This window comes from Physella acuta, unplaced genomic scaffold, assembly GCF_028476545.2.
Source record: "Physella acuta isolate Inbredline_101_S28 unplaced genomic scaffold, ASM2847654v3 ptg000604l, whole genome shotgun sequence".
In the NCBI taxonomy this organism is placed as follows: Eukaryota; Metazoa; Mollusca; class Gastropoda; family Physidae; genus Physella; species Physella acuta.
The window spans coordinates 312,842-332,773 of record NW_026732123.1 but is presented as its reverse complement, the minus strand read 5'-3'; the positions used below and the strand labels follow the sequence as shown (position 1 = coordinate 332,773).

The 19,932-nt window shown below is 39.1% G+C and overlaps 3 protein-coding genes across 4 annotated transcripts; all 3 read left to right on the top strand.

Moving 5' to 3' along the window:
• The first annotated feature begins 2,279 nt into the window (after positions 1-2,279).
• On the top strand, positions 2,280-5,364 carry LOC131947691 (uncharacterized). Of its 2 annotated transcripts, none has more exons than XM_059308968.1 (4): positions 2,280-2,406; positions 2,868-3,022; positions 3,462-3,685; positions 5,201-5,364. In XM_059308968.1, exons 2-4 carry the CDS (start codon positions 2,873-2,875, stop codon positions 5,238-5,240), a joined length of 414 nt encoding a protein of 137 aa, XP_059164951.1. In that variant the 5' UTR covers positions 2,280-2,406; positions 2,868-2,872; the 3' UTR covers positions 5,241-5,364. The 2 variants fall into 2 exon arrangements, with proteins under 2 accessions (XP_059164951.1, XP_059164952.1); XM_059308969.1 differs by lacking the exon at positions 2,280-2,406 and adding an exon at positions 2,435-2,525.
• Positions 5,365-8,201: 2,837 nt separating this feature from the next.
• LOC131947697 (uncharacterized) lies at positions 8,202-10,741 on the top strand. The gene is made up of 4 exons (XM_059308975.1): positions 8,202-8,308; positions 8,900-9,057; positions 9,855-10,078; positions 10,602-10,741. The coding sequence occupies exons 2-4, from the start codon at positions 8,911-8,913 to the stop codon at positions 10,642-10,644; spliced, it is 414 nt and encodes a 137-aa protein (XP_059164958.1). The 5' UTR covers positions 8,202-8,308; positions 8,900-8,910; the 3' UTR covers positions 10,645-10,741.
• Positions 10,742-12,343: 1,602 nt separating this feature from the next.
• On the top strand, positions 12,344-17,685 carry LOC131947672 (uncharacterized). The gene is made up of 4 exons (XM_059308930.1): positions 12,344-12,394; positions 12,779-12,942; positions 14,391-14,614; positions 17,520-17,685. Exons 2-4 carry the CDS (start codon positions 12,796-12,798, stop codon positions 17,560-17,562), a joined length of 414 nt encoding a protein of 137 aa, XP_059164913.1. The 5' UTR covers positions 12,344-12,394; positions 12,779-12,795; the 3' UTR covers positions 17,563-17,685.
• Positions 17,686-19,932: the final 2,247 nt, after the last annotated feature.

Below are 19,932 nucleotides of genomic sequence, written 5' to 3'. Positions count from 1 at the left end.
TCAGGTTTTCAGTCTAGCTCTCCACCGCTGGGCCACGCCGTCTCATAATCCCTTGCTCGAATGGGAAACGTTAGGGGGGATCTATACTTAGATTTTTTAATAAAAATGAACTTAAATGATGGTAGTAAGATCATATCGAATGTTCTATCCAACGTGTTTATATACGTTGTCACAACACTAATATGTATGTTGTACCAACACTTATATGTGAAAGTTAAGGCCCAATGAACCAAAGATACGGGAGAGCTATGTATCTAGCTTACTTCGAAAAGGTAAAAATAGAAAAAAAGAGAGCTTACTTATCATTCGATATGCTAAAATCATACGGAAATCATGAAAGAGATACGTTATGTATTGTTCAGAATTTAGGAAAATCACAAAGCCATTGTGGATAAACCAGAAAGTTTCCAGAGTAATTGCTTGCGTCAAAAACCATCCCTAATAATGATTTAAAACGAAAAATTGTTTCACTTTTTACGTTGGTCTTTACACAAGATTGGGATGGCTGAGCCCTGTGCCAGGACACGTTGGCTAAGAACATTTTCAGTCGGACATCATACCAGGGGTTATAGCTATAGACAGGGCTAAATGGTACTCACTTGTTGTCTCAAATATACTATATGTGGGAGATTGTGATGAACCTTTCAGAAACCTGTTTGTAAAAATTTCGTAAAGAAATAGAAATGTAAATTATTAATTGTTAATACATATATTTTTTAAATAAGTTTTTTTTTAAATTTCAAGTGCATATATTCAAGGATATTACTATAGGTATATTATTTACTTTATTTTCCGAAGAAGTGAGAGATAGTTCGTCGTTATTCATAACATCTGCTTGTGCCTTTTCCCTTTTTACCACAAACATATTCAATACCTATTATATATAATATATTTATATACACATATATATTATAGGCCTATATATATATATATACATATATATATATATATATATATATACATACATATATATATATATATATATATATATATATATATATATATATATATATATACATCTATCTATCTATATATAAAGTCATATGTATATATATGAAAATATATATATATATATATATATATATATATATATATATATATATATATATATATATATATATTATGTGTATACATAAATATATAATATATATATATATATATTCATATATATATACATATGACTATATATATATATATATATATATATATATATATATATATATATATATATATATATATATATATATATATATATATATATATATATATATATATATATATGTATGTATGTATGTATGTATGTATGTATACATATATATTTATTTATTTATTTATTTATATCAAGAGTCACATGGCTAAATAGATCTACTAACTGGCGTTATCTGTAACGTCTATTGAGATAGCTCATTACTGATTCAGCAGCACCATATTTGGTATTGAGGTCATCACTTAGTTTCTAGATGTCTAATCTCAACTTGTTCGACCTTAACACGTCTTCAAAACATGAAAAATAAGGATTTTAAAAGAATCGACACAAACATTGGCCAATAAAACGTGATTTGAGATAACGTGGGACATAGCAAACATTTCAAAATCTAATTCGGTGATTTTTTTAAATTATTTATTTTTTTTAGTTTCATTGCACTGTTAGTTGTACATTTTTTTTAAATCTCAAACACACACTCCAATATGTAAGTGGGGAAAAAAATGTTGCCATATTTAAATCTATTACTTAGTTTCAAAATTTAAAATATCGAAAACATTTACCTCTAAATGTTTTCAACCTTTTATTGTGAATAATCTCACCACGGAAAAATATTTTTTTGTTGTTTGTTTTTGTTTTGTTTTCGTTTGATTTGTTATCTTGGAGGTTTTTTTAATGATTTATGTTGCCTTCGTGTAGCGCCAGTAGCCTACCTTTTAAGTGGGGTTTGTCTTTTGGATCTTTTTGTTTTAAAGGATTCAATTTTTTTTTCGCTCGAAAATATGAATTTTAAAAATTCATGATTGAATACCTTTGAGTGCCCTCAGCCTTTCCCTTTTTCTTGTCACATAAAAATATACTTTCTCCCATATATTGATGTTTATTTTATCAGACATATATTTTACTACAAAGAACAAAATAGTATTGTTTTTTCCTAAAATATATGTAATTGAGTTAAAATCTCTTGCTTTGGTTGACCTGGTGATGAACTAAAATTGTGAGCACATTGCAAAGTTCCGATTTTAAATCTATAAACCTACAGACCAGATAAGTATCTGTTTTGTTGTAAGACGTGGCACGTGGTGTATTTCACACACGTAGAGGTTGCAATCTGTAACTACATCGGATGCCAGATTTACTTATCGTGGCCAAAAATAAATGTTTTGTCGTTTTTAACTCTCTTCACATCTTGTAGTAACCTGGTACGTTTTTACCTTGTAATTTTGTCTTTAATAGTGTTTTAGTATCGATAAGAATCTTTAATTATACAATACTTGATTATTGCTGAGTTATTTTAGTTGTAATACAACAACCCAGAGAAGTTGGTATTTAAACTATGAATATTTAGAAATAGATTTCGTAATTACAGACGTTATTATAAAACTAAATTTAAAAGAAAAAATATAAAAAGTATCTTAGTTTAAAACTAAAATTTAACGTACATGTTTCATTCTATTAGCTTTACGGGAAAAGGGTTATTTTAAAATAAGCAAGGTTTTTGTATTATTTTATGCAAGTCTATATTATACTATATTGACTTTACGTTATTAAGAGAATAAATTCGTAATATGTAAAAAAAATATTTTATCATTCTCTATTTGTTAAAAAGTCTCAATTTTAAGATAAACATTATTTTCGAATGTTTTGTTTCTGTAAACTACAGATAAAATGTCCTACTTATACGTCATCCTCGCCTGCCTCCCAATACTGACCAGTGGTCAGTTTGACATGCAAGCTGTTGCTGCCAGTCTCTTCGCCAAGATAGACGCCAACAACGACGGCAACATCGAAAGGCCAGAGCTATCCGTCTATTTCGCTGTGAGTTTTTTTTTTAATCGCGTAATCTAAATTATCAAACATGACAGTCTGTTGTCCAGATATTATCACGTGACTTAACTTCCAAATGTCAGGGTTTTGACACCAACCATGAATGTCATGTGTCCAGATATTATCACGTGACTTAACTTCCAAATGTCAGGGTTTTGACACCAACTATGATGGCCTAGTGTCCAGATATTATCACGTGATTTAAACTTCCGAATTTCAGGGTTTTGCCACCAACCATGACGGTCTGGTGTCTAGATATTATTGAGTGATTTATTAAAGCTTTCAAATGTCAGGGTTTTGACACCAACCATGAATGTCATGTGTCCAGATATTATCACGTGATTTAACTTCCAAATGTCAGGGTTTCGACACCAACCATGACGGCCTGGTGTCCAGCTATTGTCACGTGATTTAAACTTCCAAATGTCAGGGTTTCGACACCAACCATGACGGCCTGGTGTCCAGACACGAGTACAGCGTCCGGGTGACGGACACGTACGGCCATGACCCCCAGCTGAACCACCTGCTCCACGGCGTGTTTGACGTCCTGGACGTCAACAGCGACCACCACCTGGACGACACGGACCACGACAAGAACTTTGCCAGCGAGGATACGGACGGCAACCATTTGGTCAGCCTTGCTGAGTACACTAGGTATGTAGGGGTGTGGTGTTTGTTGGTCTGTGTACACAAGGTATGTAGGGTGGTGTTTGTAGTGTACACAATGTATGTAGGGTGGGGTGTTTGTTGGTCTGTGTACACAAGGTATGTAGGGGTGGTGATTGTTGGTCTGTGTACACTAGGTATGTAGGGTGGGGGTGATTGTTGGTCTGTGTACACTAGGTATGTAGGGGTGGTGTTTGTTGGTCTGTGTACACTAGGTATGTTGGGGGGTGGTGTTTGTTGGTCTGTGTACACAAGGTATGTAGGGTGGGGTGATTGTTGGTCTGTGTACACTAGGTATGTAAGGTGTAGTGTTTGTTGGTCTGTGTACACTAGGTATGTAAGGGGTGGTGTTTGTTGGTCTGTGTACACTAGGTATGTAAGGGGGTGATGATTGTTGGTCTGTGTACACTAGGTATGTAGGGTGGGGTGATTGTTGGTCTGTGTACACTAGGTATGTAGGGTGGGGTGATTGTTGGTCTGTGTACACTAGGTATGTAGGGTGGGGTGATTGTTGGTCTGTGTACACTAGGTATGTAGGGTGGGGATTGTTGGTCTGTGTACACTAGGTATGTAGGGGGTGATGATTGTTGGTCTGTGTACACTAGGTATGTAGGGTGGGGTGATTGTTGGTCTGTGTACACTAGGTATGTAAGGTGGGGTGTTTGTTGGTCTGTGTACACTAGGTATGTAAGGTGGGGTGTTTGTTGGTCTGTGTACACTAGGTATGTAGGGGTGGGGTGATTGTTGGTCTGTGTACACTAGGTATGTAGGGGGTGGTCATTGTTAGTGTACTCTAAGTGGGTGTGTGGTGTCTGTCAGTGTACACTAAGTGGGTTTGTGGTGTTTGTCAGTGTGCACAAGGTAGGTAAGGTGTGGTGTTAGTACAACTGTGTACACCAGGTAGATGAGTGGTGTTTGTGTAAAATATGGGTGTGTGTGTGTCGTTTGTAGGTCTGTGTACACCAAGTAAGTGTGTGGTTTTTTGTAGGTCTGTGTACACAGGTAGGTGTATGGTGTTTGTGTACACCAGGTTGGTAAGTTGTGGTTTTTGTCAGACACACTAAGACGAACTTTAATATATGTGACCTCGGCGTATAAAGTGACAGTGTAGTCAACTAGACACGTACGCTTTCAGCTAACTAGGTGTACTCAGTGAGAGCCTTAAGAACCCATGTAAACCAAACCCAGCATATTTAGATTAGTGATCTACACCCCCCCCCCACACACACACACACCATAATGTCTTTCTACCGTGTATCTGGGTAAACGCTGAATTTCTGTACATAACATGAACAATGTCTTACATAAAAATATACATGTAGACGTCATTTTTTGAGTTTTCTAATAGAAATTTAAAAGACACAGGGAAGCAAGAGAACTGGCTTTATATATAGTTTGTGGATTACTATTGTACCGACCGACCGTACGTTTTCCTCCCTATCTTGTTCAATATTCTGTAGTTTTTTCATACTTTAAAGTCTTTGATTATCTTTTTTCTCCCAGGTTTTTCGTTGCAATCACCTCAGGTGTAATAGCTGGTTAAACTATGACGTCAGCAGGTGTAGGGCGAGTGCTGGACACGACGCAAGTGAACTGCGTTATTCTTTAACAGTGGTACAATTCTTTGTGTTACCTAATGCTCTTAATATTAAACAGCGTCACACTGATATGTGTTTTCTTATATATATATTTCATGGATGAAATAAAATACAAATAAAATTATCACGCCTATTAAAAGTTGTTTTTTTTGTAGAAAAAAAGCGACACTGAAACATAATGTATTTGGTTGCATAATTTTAAAATGAACGATTATAAAAGGAAAACAGATATACGGACTAAATTCTTCCTAAAAGAAAGAATAAAATCTTAGAAAGTACGACAATTGTTATAACTGATTATCTATAAACCCTTTCGGTATGGAACCGAGTGTTTTCTCCCGTAGTTGAACTTGGGTTCTGCAGTCTTGTATTTTGGAACTTAAGGCCCAAACCTACGTCATGGTCGCTCAGTGTGACGTATGATGGTGAGCTCTAAGTTGGGATACAGCTTCCGTTTAAATGTGGTGTATGTGTGTGAATGTGAGAGGTGGGGTGAAATGGGGGAGGGAACCGGTGCCTATCGTAAATGTAGCACCTGTGTAAGAGATGTGTAGACTATGTTAGATGTGTGCAGTGAAAGTCCTTAGCAGAGGGCTAGAGATCCGCACCGGTTGACAAGAATAAAAGAGTTACAGCAAAATGAAAGAAATAAATTGATTTTAAGGGGGAACAACAGCTTTTATCTATTCAGGGCTGACACCAAAATTAAAATGTTAATTTGACAGGCTGACACCAAAAATAAAATGTTAATTTGACAGGCTGACACCAAAAATAAAATGTTAATTTGACAGGCTGACACCAAAAATAAAATGTTAATTTGACAGGCTGACACCAAAAATAAAATGTTAATTTGACAGATGACACCAAAAATAAAATGTTAATTTGACAGGCTGACACCAAAAATAAAATGTTAATTTGACAGGCTGACACCAAAAATAAAATGTTAATTTGACAGGCTGACACCAAAAATAAAATGTTAATTTGACAGGCTGACACCAAAAATAAAATGTTAATTTGACAGGCTGACACCAAAAATAAAATGTTCAATTGACAGATGATACCAAAAATAAAATGTTAATTTGACAGGCTGACACCAAAAATAAAATGTTAATTTGACAGGCTGACACCAAAAATAAAATGTTCAATTGACAGATGATACCAAAAATAAAATGTTAATTTGACAGGCTGACACCAAAAATAAAATGTTAATTTGACAGGCTGACACCAAAAATAAAATGTTCAATTGACAGATTACACCAAAAATAAAATGTTAATTTGACAGGCTGACACCAAAAAAAATGTTAATTTGACAGGCTGACACCAAAAATAAAATGTTAATTTGACAGATGACACCAAAAATAAAATGTTAATTTGACAGATGGCACCCTGAGTCTCACCATCTGGTGACACACAACCTGATGACGCCGCTGTGTGTGTGCGTGCGTGTGTGCGTTCGTGTGTGTGTCAAACCTTGTGGGGATGACCAACCATAATAATCAAACTATAATGGTCCAACTTTGTGGTGATGACCTACCTTAATGATCCAAACATAATAGAACAACCCTGTGGGGATAGTCCAAGCATAATGGTACAAACCAGTGGGTATGGTCGAACCGTAATGGTCCAACCCTTGGGGTGCTCCAACTATAATGGTCAAACCATAATAATCAAACAATAATGGTCCAACCCTTTGGGGATGGTCAAACCTTGTGGTGATGACCAACCATAATAACCCAACCATAATGGTCAAACCCTTAGGATGCTCCAACCATAATGGTAAAACCATAATAATCCAACCATAATGGTCCAACCCAGCGGGGAGCGTACAAACCTGTGTGGATGGCCCAGTCCTATATTACCTTGTCCCCCAAGTGCGTTTAATTGATAGAACATGTATACATTTAACCAGTGTTTCTTCCAGGCATCTCTTCGGAGTGGGAGGGGGGGGCTCAGAAAGTCAACCGCCTCCCCCCCCCCCTTCCCCCCCCCCCCCCCCCACACTCCAACGAATTGGAATTTATATAGAAAATACTTTTAATTTTAACAGTGTCAGTCCGTCCAGGATATTTTACTCCGCACCCCTCCCGGAAATTTTCAATAGCCTCCCCCCCCCCCCCCCCCACCTCCCCCCGGAGAAAAAAGTCTGGAAGAAACTACACCATTTATACGTGGACTCATCCCTTATAAAAAAAGCCAAGTAGATCTAAAATCTTAATTGTCTAGGGCCAGTGTTAGGATAGTGATACCCGTTATTTAAACATCATCACCCGGATCTATATGCGATCATAGAAGGGGTCATCCATAAATGACGTCACACTCGTAGGGGGGAGGGGGGGTCCGTAATTTTGTGACGATGTGTGATGAGGGGGAGGGGGGGGGTCAGATGTTGCGACGTCACATTTTTGCATTATAAAACAGCAATGTTAGAAAACGAATTTTAGACGTTATTTCGCGTTTTAGAAAACTGTTTTAATAAATTGTAATAGTTTAGACAAGATTTTGGAAAAATATCGATGTTTAAAAAAATTCAACTGCAATTTTGAGGGGGGTTGTAGGTTGAGGTGTGACGTCATTTTAGGGGGGGGGGGGGGGTCTGGCTTTTTGTGACGACGTGTGAGGGAGGGGAGGGGGGAGGTAAAAATCGTCAAAAAAAGCGTGACGTCATTTATGGATGACCCCGAAGTATAGTGAATTTAGAATACACAAAAAACCTGCCCCAACTAAATTCGCCACATACGACTCATAAACCAACATGTACACAAATACAAGGTTCATAGTGATTGATAAGTATGTTACATTTTTTTAGAAAATGTTAATTTTTTAGAGCATTTAAATAAGCGAATTCTGAAAATGAATCGTTATAGTTTCTAATCGTGGAGGCTCAGGGTCAACAACGAATGTCGTGTTCCCACGCACCAAAAGTTGTCTGCACTTGAAGTCCAGCTGTCCATATAATGCTCACGTTTTACCAGGGCCCGTTACTCCTCCGGTCACATCAACTTGCTGATTGTTGGTCTGTTGAAAGTTGAAATCTTTAATTAACAATAGAACACATTAAAATAAGTCTGATCAATTATTTTTTTTAAATACTTCAGTTTGATTTCATGATGTTTAAATTCCGATAAAATAAAATATGTCTGATCATGTCTGTTTGAATAATTCAATTGCATTTGGCAATGATTTATATAAAGACATCGAAATGATGGTGAATTTATGCTTAAAACAATAACTTTTTTTAAATTGATATTTTTTTAAAATAATACATAGCTTATTTAGCTAAAAAATCAAATTTACAGTTTAACTTTTTTTTCAAAAGTATTGTTTTTTTTTTTTTTTCAAGCAAACGAAATACACCTTGAAGCAGAAAAAAATATGTATATATTTCACCAAACTGTTTATTCTAACTTCGTTTTTTTTGGACAATGTCAGTAAAAAAGCGAATTTTTAATACTGTTTATTGTGTACTTTTACTAAGAATTTTTAATCATTTTAAACCATAAGACAATGCGTGAGTTTTTACAAAAAGAAACGTAACCGCAAATTCCTAACATATTTGTATTGTTGTTTTTCTCTACTTAAAAATGTTTTAATTTTCTCTCGACAGAAACCTTCACAATGTCCTACCTGTATATCCTACTCGTCTGCCTCCCGGCCTTGACCTTGGGTCAAGACATGAGCGCAGCCATCGCCAACATCTTCTCCAACATGGACTCGAACAAGGACGGTAACGTGCAGAGATCTGAGATGGCCGCATACTTTACTGTAAGTTGTTTTACCATCAGATACATGCTTGTTGGGTTTTTACTTTGAGTCACAACAGTCTAAGTCTTCTGTTGTTGTTTTTTTACAGTCATAGAGTCCAATCTAGTTTCTTACTTCTGCCATACGAGTTTAACTTTATTGTTTTGTTACTTTTAATATAACTACGTTGGGTTTTTTGTTCAGTGATTTAATGCCTTGGTATATATAATGTATTACTTTTTTTTTAAAACTGATCCTCCCCCCCCCCCACTACCTCTCCGCCACAATCTTTTAGTGTTAATACATTGTAAATTCGTTTTGATTAAAAACACATATGATTGATGTCCCAGATTTTCCTCCTAAGATTGAGAAATTGTATTCAGGATATTTTACCAGACAATACCCGAGTCTACCATTGCAAAGATAAATATTTTAAAGCATATTCCTTTCGGTGGTGCAATAAATGACGGCGCATGCAAGAATTAGCTTGCGATAGATCGCTAGTTTTTAGTTGAGTTTAACGAGAAACGATGCGCTTAAATTAGCTCGTCTTTCGGTTATATTTCAGGTAGAAGTTTTTATGCTTTGTCTATATTTTATTTCCAGGGTTAGCATTAGGATCGCAAGTACGGTAATGGACAGGGATAGTGTCATGATTTGGGTTAAGGTCTTTCCTCGGGTTAATGCAACGGTTGGGTTCATGAGTTCGATACCGTCACGTACAAACATACAAGCTTCTCATAAATTAACACTGAAATATAAATTTACCGAATTATTGAGCAGAAAATTTAAATATTTAAAAACTAAAATCCTCGCAGGCTTTTGACACCAACCATGACGGTCAAGTGTCCAGACACGAGTACAGCGTCTACGTCACCGACATCTACGGCCACAGCCCCGAGCTCAACCACATCCTCCACAGCCTGTTTGACGAACTCGACGTCAACAGCGACCATCATCTGGACGGTATCGACTACGACAGAAACTTTGTCGCCGCCGATACTGATGGCAACAACTTGGTCAGTCCTGCCGAATTTGAAAGGTGAGTACAGGGGTCAGTTGGCGGTAGAGGTGGGAGGTGTGGTGTGTGTGCGTGTGTGTGTGTGTGTGTATGTAGCGGTGGGGTTGGAGGATGGTATAACGAAGTTGAGTAGAGAAAAGTGGAATTTCCGTAGAACAGAGTGAGTATGGATGGTGAGTACTTAGAAAGAAAGAGGACGATGAGTACAGAACGTGAAGCACGCAAAAAAATGGATTAAAAAAATTTAGATTTTTATCAGGGTTTTTTTGTGATTCGTAATATATCTATCATTGTATCAATGTGCATATTTCCACCAACCACTATCTAGATTACAGTAATTTTGTTGTTTATACTGTTTTATTTAGAAAACAAACATTTTTAAATGCATTATTAAAAAAAAAAACTACCTGTATTTGTAGTGGGGGATGGGAGGGGGTTAAAGTTTGACGTACACTCCAATAATGAAGTGTTGTCGATACCACTAGCCTTCAAACATTCCTTGACTCAAAACTTGAAATGATACTTGTGATTCTCTTTTTCTCAGGTTTTTCCTCCTTTTAGCGTCCAACGCAGGTGTGGGCAAGTAAAGACCACGTCAGGCTGATACATGTGTACAGTTACCTTTTGATACCTGGGATATCTTGTGTTAATAAAGAAACACACGACTTAAAATGACTGTTTCGTTTATTGTGTACTGCTGTAGTAGAAGAAAGTTTAATTGAATTTAAACCAAATTAAGTATAAGCCGCACTGATAGTAAACTTGTTTTTATAACTATGAAGGAGCAAAATGGTATTGAAATGTAATTGTTCCCACTGTTATTCGGAAAGTTTCGCATTGGAAACTATGTGCAGCTATTGTGTTAACTCTTGTAATGGATTAAACTAATTGACCAAAGACACACAAAACATTTGATGTTGATCGAATTGACCACTGACACACAAAACATGGGATGTTGACCGAACTAATTGACCAAAGACATAAAATATGTAATGTTGACCAAACTAATTGACTACAGACACACAAAACATGGGATGTTGACCAAACTAATTGACCGCAGATGCACATAACATATGATGTTGACCATCACGTGCGACAATAAAAACCAAACAGTCCAACTCATTTATACAACTACAAGTAAAATGGGCTAGGGATTATACAAGGGCGAGTTTAGACATTATCGCGCACTATGGTAAAACACAGTTAAGTCTCCTTACCGCGTTATATCTAAATGTTACTGTTTGAAATATTTAAAATTTCGTGACTTTTCCAAAAAAAAAGGTTGATCGTTTTGTAAAGATAAGGGTCTTCATCATCCTTTCCGTTCGTTTCCAAGACGCATGGGGAAGATAAAGTGGAGTTAATCGGTTTCAATGACATCGAGCTATGAAGGGATAGTATGGTCAGCAATATACCAAGAAGCCTTTGTTTCCCTAATGTGAGTCAGGTACCCATCATAGCTGGGTGGACTCAGTGAGTCAGGTACCCATCAGAGCTGAGTGGACTCAGTGAGTCAGGTACCCATCAGAGCTGGGTGGACTCAGTGAGTCAGGTACCCATCAGAGCTGAGTGGACTCAAAGATGTCCTGCAGTTACGGATCCGAACCGAGATTCGATCTCGAGACCTTTGGGCTATCTGTCAACGATTATTATCTTTCATCTGTATATAGCCACTCTCCCACCACCCCACCCCACCCCCCCCCCCCACACACACACACATATCCCTTCGACTTATGAACCTAAAGATTGGACTATTACTGTCTGGCATCGTAGAAAATTCAGGTTTGATATTATCACCAAGTTACTTACATCCACCTTCTTAGTGGGAGTGTACATTGTTTACAATAAACGGGACATTAAAAAACTGTTTTTGCACAAGTCACAGCACTGTTGAAAACACTCGACCACTTGCATACAAAGACGTTTTAATTACATATTTTTAAATCTGTACATTTCCGTGTTTTTGATAAGCGTGCACACGGAATTTTAAAAGTAACATGTTTAGATTGTTAAAAAAATAAAATGACAAAACGTCAATGCTATCTAGCAACATAAAAACAAAAAAAATGTTAATGACGGAAAAGTTGATGCCATCTAACATCAAGAAAATAAAAGCAAATGTAAAACTCGTGTGATAGTTCCTTATCATACGAGACCAAAGTCACGACCTTGTGACGTGTACGCACTAAATTGGGATTTTTGTGTACTTAGGTGTCTCTTTTTTACTAATAAATACTGACGCTACTGACGCTTTGTATTTTGTTTTTATTATTTGATCAATATTGTTTCTGGTGTGTAGCTTTTATGAAGTTTTCGAACTTTGTATATTTCTAACTAGTAATTTTAAATTTTGTTTACTAATTTTTAAAAATAAATTGTTATTTTCTAAAACCTAAATTGTATATTTGCTAGTTAAAGTGTATTTTAAACATACGTGTGCTTGTGTATAGGTCTACCATAATGCTGAAGACAGGATCTAAAATATTTAGGGGCAGCTTGGTCATGTGGTACATAACACGATTGCTAACCTGAAAATTTTGAATTCGGTGGTCTTACAGTCCATTAGACATCTTTGAGTACACACAGTTTTAATAAATACCCGACATGGTTCGGGAAAAATATGAACGCAATGTAAACTACAGAGTTTTTTTCTACGCTTATAACAAGCATTATCACGACATTGCCTACAGTGTACACTGCTGTGTTCTATTTCTGTTTCAGTTCCCTCAAACCTGACCATGTCCTACTGGTACGTCATCTTGGTCTGCCTCCCAGTCCTGGCCTGTGGTCAAGATCTTAGTGGCGCCGCTGCCGACATTTTCAACAAGATCGACTCCAACAACGACGGCAACATCCAGAGACCTGAGCTGACCGCATATTTCACTGTAAGTGGTTTTCATCCCTTTATCGGGGTAGGCTGCGGAAAAAAAAACAGGAAAAAACACTTTTTAATAACTAAGCCTTTTTCATTTATTTGTGTATGTACAAGTTAGGGTACTTAAAGGAAAATATTTGCATGTATCAGGGACTCTTCTCAAAATATAGTTGCAACGGAGGCCATGGCAAAGGCAGCCATCTTGGAAAAAAACTACCTTTTGTGGAGTTCTAAAATTTCATAAAGTAACATATAAACCGCCCAAATAATCATTGATCTTTCTTGTACTAACACTAATAGAGTCAGCTGGCTAGCTTTTGTAACAAAAAAATCGCTAGAAATATTTTTTTTTAATTTTAATTAAGATTTTTTAATGATGAAAAACCATTAAATTTAGCATCAATTTCAAGGAAATTTCACCATACCAAATTTCAAAAATTCAAAAAAAATATTTCTAGAGTGTTTTCTTTTACAAAAACTAGTTAACTGACTCTATTAATGTTAGTAGAAGAGGAATCAATGATTATATAGCCGATATATATGTTAGTTTATGAAATTTTAGAACTCCAAGAAATGCTGTTTTTTTTTCAAGATGGCCGACGTCGCCATTACAAACATATTTTCAAAAGAGTCCCTGCTCTTTTCAAATATTTTCCTTTAAGTACCCTAACTTAGATATCCACAAATAAATCAATAAAAAGTTTCAATTAAGAAGTAGTTTTTCTCTGGAGCCTACCCCTTAAGTTCATAGCCTTTACAATCACAAGATGGGTATCCAGAGACCAATCATCACCACACATTTTCCAATGAATAGTTTTGTCCCCTTGTGTTCATAGGTAACTTAAGCTCCACTTGGCAATTATAAGAGAGAAACTACATTCATTCTAAAATATAGAGAACTTAACCAAAGAAGCTATCAAGTATATGAGGTGTTGGCACTTTACCCTAAATATAAAAAGAAACTAACATTAACGAATAGCATGGCATCAAAATGTAGATGAAAAGTGGCGTAATATAAGGTCACCCTAAAATGTACAAAACTGAAACGGCCTATACATTAGATTATTAGCTTATGATGAAGACAAAAATATAGCACCATCGACCATTTTGAATCTTCGATACGAAATCATTTCTTTTTCAAATATAAAATTAAAAATGAAGTAAAGAGATAGCTGCTAGGACGTGATACTACTAATTCAGATGTGGAAAATATATATTTTCGGTCAGTCGGTCGGTCGGTCGGTCGGTCGGTCGGTCGGTCGGTCGGTCGGTCGGCATAACAAGTTGACACGTAATATTTAAGTTTGTCGGATGCTTTTTATCAATGGGAACCATGTTAACAATTAATTTAGTTAAAGAAAGTATATATCTCCCTGGCTAACGAGGTTTTAAGTGAGAAAGACCGTGACTTACAAGCCCTATAAGGTAGCTATGGTGCTTATAGTACACTGTACGCAGGCTTTTGACACCAACCATGACGGTAAAGTGTCCAGACACGAGTACAGCGTCTACGTCACCGACATCTACGGCCACAGCCCCGAGCTCAACCACCTCCTCCACAGCCTGTTTGACGAACTCGACGTCAACAGCGACCATCATCTGGACGGTATCGATTACGACAGACATTTTGTCACCGCCGATACTGATGGCAACAACTTGGTCAGTCCTGCCGAATTTGAAAGGTGAGTACTAGGTTAGATTCGACACCACCCACTTCCGTTGATTACCTGGCACGTTTATCTTGAAGTAAAATTAATTGAATTAAATCAAAGGTTCCCAAATTTTTCGAGTGGCGTCCTCTTTTTTATAAAAGTCCCATTAATTATAAAAGGTTATTTTGTTTCGTATAAAGTTGGCGATAATACCATTGAGACCATGATGTACGTTCGAGGACTAAAATAAATGAACCATTTTTAATTAACGGTCTATAGTGCATTTGAATAAGATTTGAGTCGTAAATGTTTTAAAACACGACAATCTTTGGGCATTAGGTTAGGTGTTGGGAAAGCATAGTGCCCTTACTTGAAAGCCCTCAGATAGTGCAGATGAAGTAGTTTACTTGTTGTTATGACTTTAGCAGATGAAGGGTAGTGTTATAAGTGCTATAAAAGTAAAAGTAAAGTAAAGTTTCCCTTTCAAACCTGACGGTCTATGGGCAAGTGAAGTAGAGTTCACTTGTTTCTGTGACCTCGGCATATGAAGAAATAGTTTGGTCAGAACTATGCCCAGCCGCCTTTACTTTCCCTAACGTGAGTTTAGTACACATCAGAGTTGGGTGGACTCAGGGAGTGTCTACTGACTTGAACCCGGATTTGAACTCGAGACTTACGGGTTAGCAGTCGACTTCCGGGTTAGCACTCCAGCTCTCTACCCCTAGACCACTCTGTCCACTATAAGTGCTATACCAAGCCACATTTACTTTTCCACAACTGGAGTCAGGTACCATTTAGAAAAGGTTTGACTCAAGAACGTCTTAATGCCTCGAAACCTTTCGGGATGAGGGAGTGTGTGGGACGAGGGAGTGTGTGGGATGAGAGAGTGTGTGGGATGAGAGAGTGTGTGGGATGAGGGAGTGTGTAGGATGAGAGAGTGTGTGGGATGAGGGAGTGTGTAGGATGAGAGAGTGTGTGGGATGAGAGAGTGTGTGGGATGAGAGAGTGTGTGGGATGAGGGAGTGTGTGGGATGAGAGAGTGTGTGGGATGAGGGAGTGTGTAGGATGAGAGAGTGTTTGGGATGAGAGAGTGTGTGGGATGAGAGAGTGTGTGGGATGAGGGAGTGTGTGGGATGAGAAAGTGTGTGGGATGAGGGAGTGTGTAGGATGAGAGAGTGTGTGGGATGAGGGAGTGTGTAGGATGAGAGAGTGTGTGGGATGAGGGAGTGTGTAGGATGAGAGAGTGTGTGGGATGAGGGAGTGTGTGGGATGAGAGAGTGTGTGGGATGAGGGAGTGTGTAGGATGAGAGAGTGTGTGGGATGAGGGAGTATCTGGGATGAGAGAGTGTGTGGGATGAGAGATTGTCTGGGATGAGGGAGTGTGTGGGATGAGGGAGTGTGTGGGATGAGGGAGTGTCTGGGATGAGGGAGTGTGTGGGATGAGGGAGTGTGTGGGATGATGGGGTGTGTAGGATCAGAGTGTGTCTGGGATGAGAGAGTGTGTGGGATAAGGGAGTGTGTGGGATGAGGGGGTGTCTGGGATGAGGGAGTGTGTGGGATGAGGTAGTGTGTGGGATGAGGTAGTGTGTGGGATGAGGGAGTGTCTGGGATGAGAGAGTGTGTGGGATGAGAGATTGTCTGGGATGAGAGGTGTCTGGGATGAGGGAGTGTGTGGGATGAGGGAGTGTCTGGGATGAGTGTGTGGGATGAGGGAGTGTGTGGGACGAGGGAGTGTGTGGGATGAGAGAGTGTGTAGGATGAGAGAGTGTGTGGGATGAGGGAGTGTGTAGGATGAGAGAGTGTGTGGGATGAGGGAGTGTGTGGGATGAGAGAGTGTGTGGGATGAGGGAGTGTGTGGGATGAGAGAGTGTGTGGGATGAGGGAGTGTGTAGGATGAGAGAGTGTGTGGGACGAGGGAGTGTGTGGGATGAGGGAGTGTCTGGGATGAGAGAGGGTGTGGGATGAGAGATTGTCTGGGATGAGAGGTGTCTGGGATGAGGGAGTGTGTGGGATGAGGGAGTGTCTGGGATGAGTGTGTGGGATGAGGGAGTGTGTGGGATGAGGGAGTGTGTGGGATGAGAGAGTGTGTGGGATGAGAGAGTGTGTGGGATGAGGGAGTGTGTGGGATGATGGGGTGTGTAGGATCAGAGTGTGTCTGGGATGAGAGAGTGTGTGGGATAAGGGAGTGTGTGGGATTAGGGGGTGTCTGGGATGAGGGAGTGTGTGGGATGAGGTAGTGTGTGGGATGAGGTAGTGTGTGGGATGAGGTAGTGTGTGGGATGAGAGATTGTCTGAGATGAGGGAGTGTGTGGTATGAGAGAGTGTGTGGGATGAGGGAGTGTCTGGGATGAGAGAGTGTCTGGGATGAGGGAGTGTGTGGGATGAGAGAGTGTGTGGGATGAGGGAGTGTGTGGGATGAGGGAGTATCTGGGATGAGGGAGTGTGTGGGAAAATAGTGTCTGGGATGAGGGAGTGTGTGGGATGAGGGAATGTGTGGGATGATAGGTGTCTGGGGTGAGGGAGTGTGTGGGATGAGAGAGTGTGTGGGATGAGAGAGTGTGTGGGATGAGGGAGTGTGTGGGATGAGGGAGTGTGTGGGATGAGGGAGTATCTGGGATGAGGGAGTGTGTGGGAAAATAGTGTCTGGGATGAGGGAGTGTGTGGGATGAGGGAATGTGTGGGATGAGAGGTGTCTGGGATGAGGGAGTGTGTGGGATGAGAGAGTGTGTGGGATGAGAGAGTGTGTGGGATGAGGGAGTGTGTGGGATGAGGGAGTATCTGGGATGAGGGAGTGTGTGGGAAAATAGTGTCTGGGATGAGGGAGTGTGTGGGATGAGGGAATGTGTGGGATGAGTGAGTGTGTGGGCTTTGGCTGTGTGATAGGTTACGCATAGTTCAGACATTATGAATTTATACTTTTTCTTCTTATTTCCAGATTTTTCCTCCTAGTGGCGGGCAATGCAAGTGTCGGCAAGTAATCGATTACACGATATATCAAATTCAGGTGTCGGCAAACCTAATTGTTCAAACGTGTGGCACCAAACAGCGAGTTGAATTAATATTTTGTCTCTTCTGCAAATAAAATAATCAAAATATGGAAGTTGTGAGATTTTTTTTTCTTCCGATGAACTGTATTTGGTGGCTGGTGGCATACAATGTTATGTCTGTGTATAACAAAAACCACCTATCTGCTGGATGTGCTGAATGTATAGAATCTTGACTGTACTTCATCAGTCTGGTCTGAAATGGAACATTTTGTTTAAAAAACAAAAGAGAGAATTTATAAAGTTTAATTTAATTTTACTGTTCTTTAATATGAAAAAAAAAACAATCCGTTTCTAACCCATGAATAGTGGCGTAGGCAGGGGGGGTTAGGGGGGGGTCATAACCCCCCCCCATAGACCTCTCGGTATATAGAAAAAGTATGAGGGGGGTGTGCAAATCAAAAGTTTGAGGGGGGGGGGGGGTGCAAATCGAAAGTTTGAGGGGGGGGGGGGTGAAAATCGAAAGTTTGAGCAAATCGAAAGTTTGTCCCTGGGTAAAAATTGGAACCCCCCCTTGAGACGATCCTGGCTACGCCACTGCCCATGAAAAAATGTTTCTATCATTTTATTGTATCCTGGTTTAGCCATATGAATACCAAATTTTACAGTTTCTTGGAAAGTAAAGTTTATACTTGGCTTCGGTTGGTTAAAGTCAGTTTTAAGTTTAAGTCAGTTTTTGGTCAGATTTAATGTGAGGCATGTGCTCTGAAACTTGTCGGGTATTGCAAAATCAAATTCAAGTGGTAGCATCAACCTACATTTTCACTATATATATGTATATATATATATATATATATATATATATATATATATATATATATATATATAATATTATACATTATATTATACCTATATGTATGTGTGTGTGCGTACTTGCGCGCATGTGTGTGTATAGCTTTTTTATTCGATTAATACTTACCGTCATCATTTTCGGACTTTACAAACTCTGTGTTAATCAGTTGATGTCTAAGCGTTGTGAAGTTGGTGAGAAAACTTCACCATTTCGCCAATTTGAAATGGTACACAAAGATGTATGATGCATGTAGGTTAATTTAGAATTCTTGATTCAGAATCGTTTTACTGTAAGCCATCACATCATCACGGTCTGTCGACGTTTTTATTTTACCCTCCGCTCTTTGTGTTTTACCATGCATGAGGACGGCTAATCAATGCCAATTGTTAACAATGGCTGACAATGCCCATTGTTAACAATGGCTGACAATGCCCATTCACGGCATCTCGCCGGCACTTCCGTCATGCGCGGTTCAAGTCGTGAAAGCGGAACGATTCCCCACACGACAGAACCGGAAGTGGGAAATTAACGTCACTGGAGCCCTCCATCTTTCTTGCATGGTTGTCTGGCTCCGTTAGTGGAACACGATGGGAGTTATCTGCCCCTGGATTGAGCCTGAAAGTTGTGTGATAGTTTATCGTATGAAAAATATGAAGAAAGTATTGTAATCGTGCTGAATGATTATTAAATATTTACAGTTATCGCCGTTTTACACCTCCCTACTTTATTGTATACTCGATGTAAATAATGTATTGTGATCGTTAAAAAAAAAAATCAAAATTGAGATTTTGACACATTTTGACGTTTTTCTTCCAGACTTTTATTTTATCTCCGGGGGGGGGGGGGGGGGGCACTTGATATTTTCGGGGAGGGGGGGGGGGTGAACCAAATTTTCCGTAAGGGGGAGGGACGACACTGATAAAGGTATATATATATATATTCTATACATATTTCCATTTCGTTTGGGGAGGGTAAACTTGGTGCTAATGCCCCAGAGGTGTAGCGACCCTTCCCGGCACCCGGGGACTTTTCGATTTGCACCTCCCCCCCCCCCTCAAGATTTCGATTTGCACTCTTCCCCTTAAAACTTTCGATTTGCACCCCCCCCCCCCTCAAGATTTTCATTTGCATTCTCCCCCCCCCCCCCCCCCCCCCCCGCCTCCCCTAAAACTTTCAATTTGCACCCCCCTCAACCTTTCAATTTATTTTCCAAACCCATTTTGGCGCCCCTTAATGTCGGCGCCCGGGGACATATGCCCCCCCCCTCGCTACGCTACTGTAATGCCCCCCCCCCCCCCACACTCCCCCTCCCCCCCCCCCCCCCGAAGAGATGCATTGAAAAAAACACAATATATGTTACAAGTAATAGACTGCTTGGATAGGCACTTTTGTCAAGTTATTTAACCAAGCTGAAACACCCAATTGATATCTGTGATCAATCTCAAGTATGCAGCTCAATAGCTGAGCCTCAATGTAATCTGAAGCGACTCAAGTTTATGGGAAATCAAAAA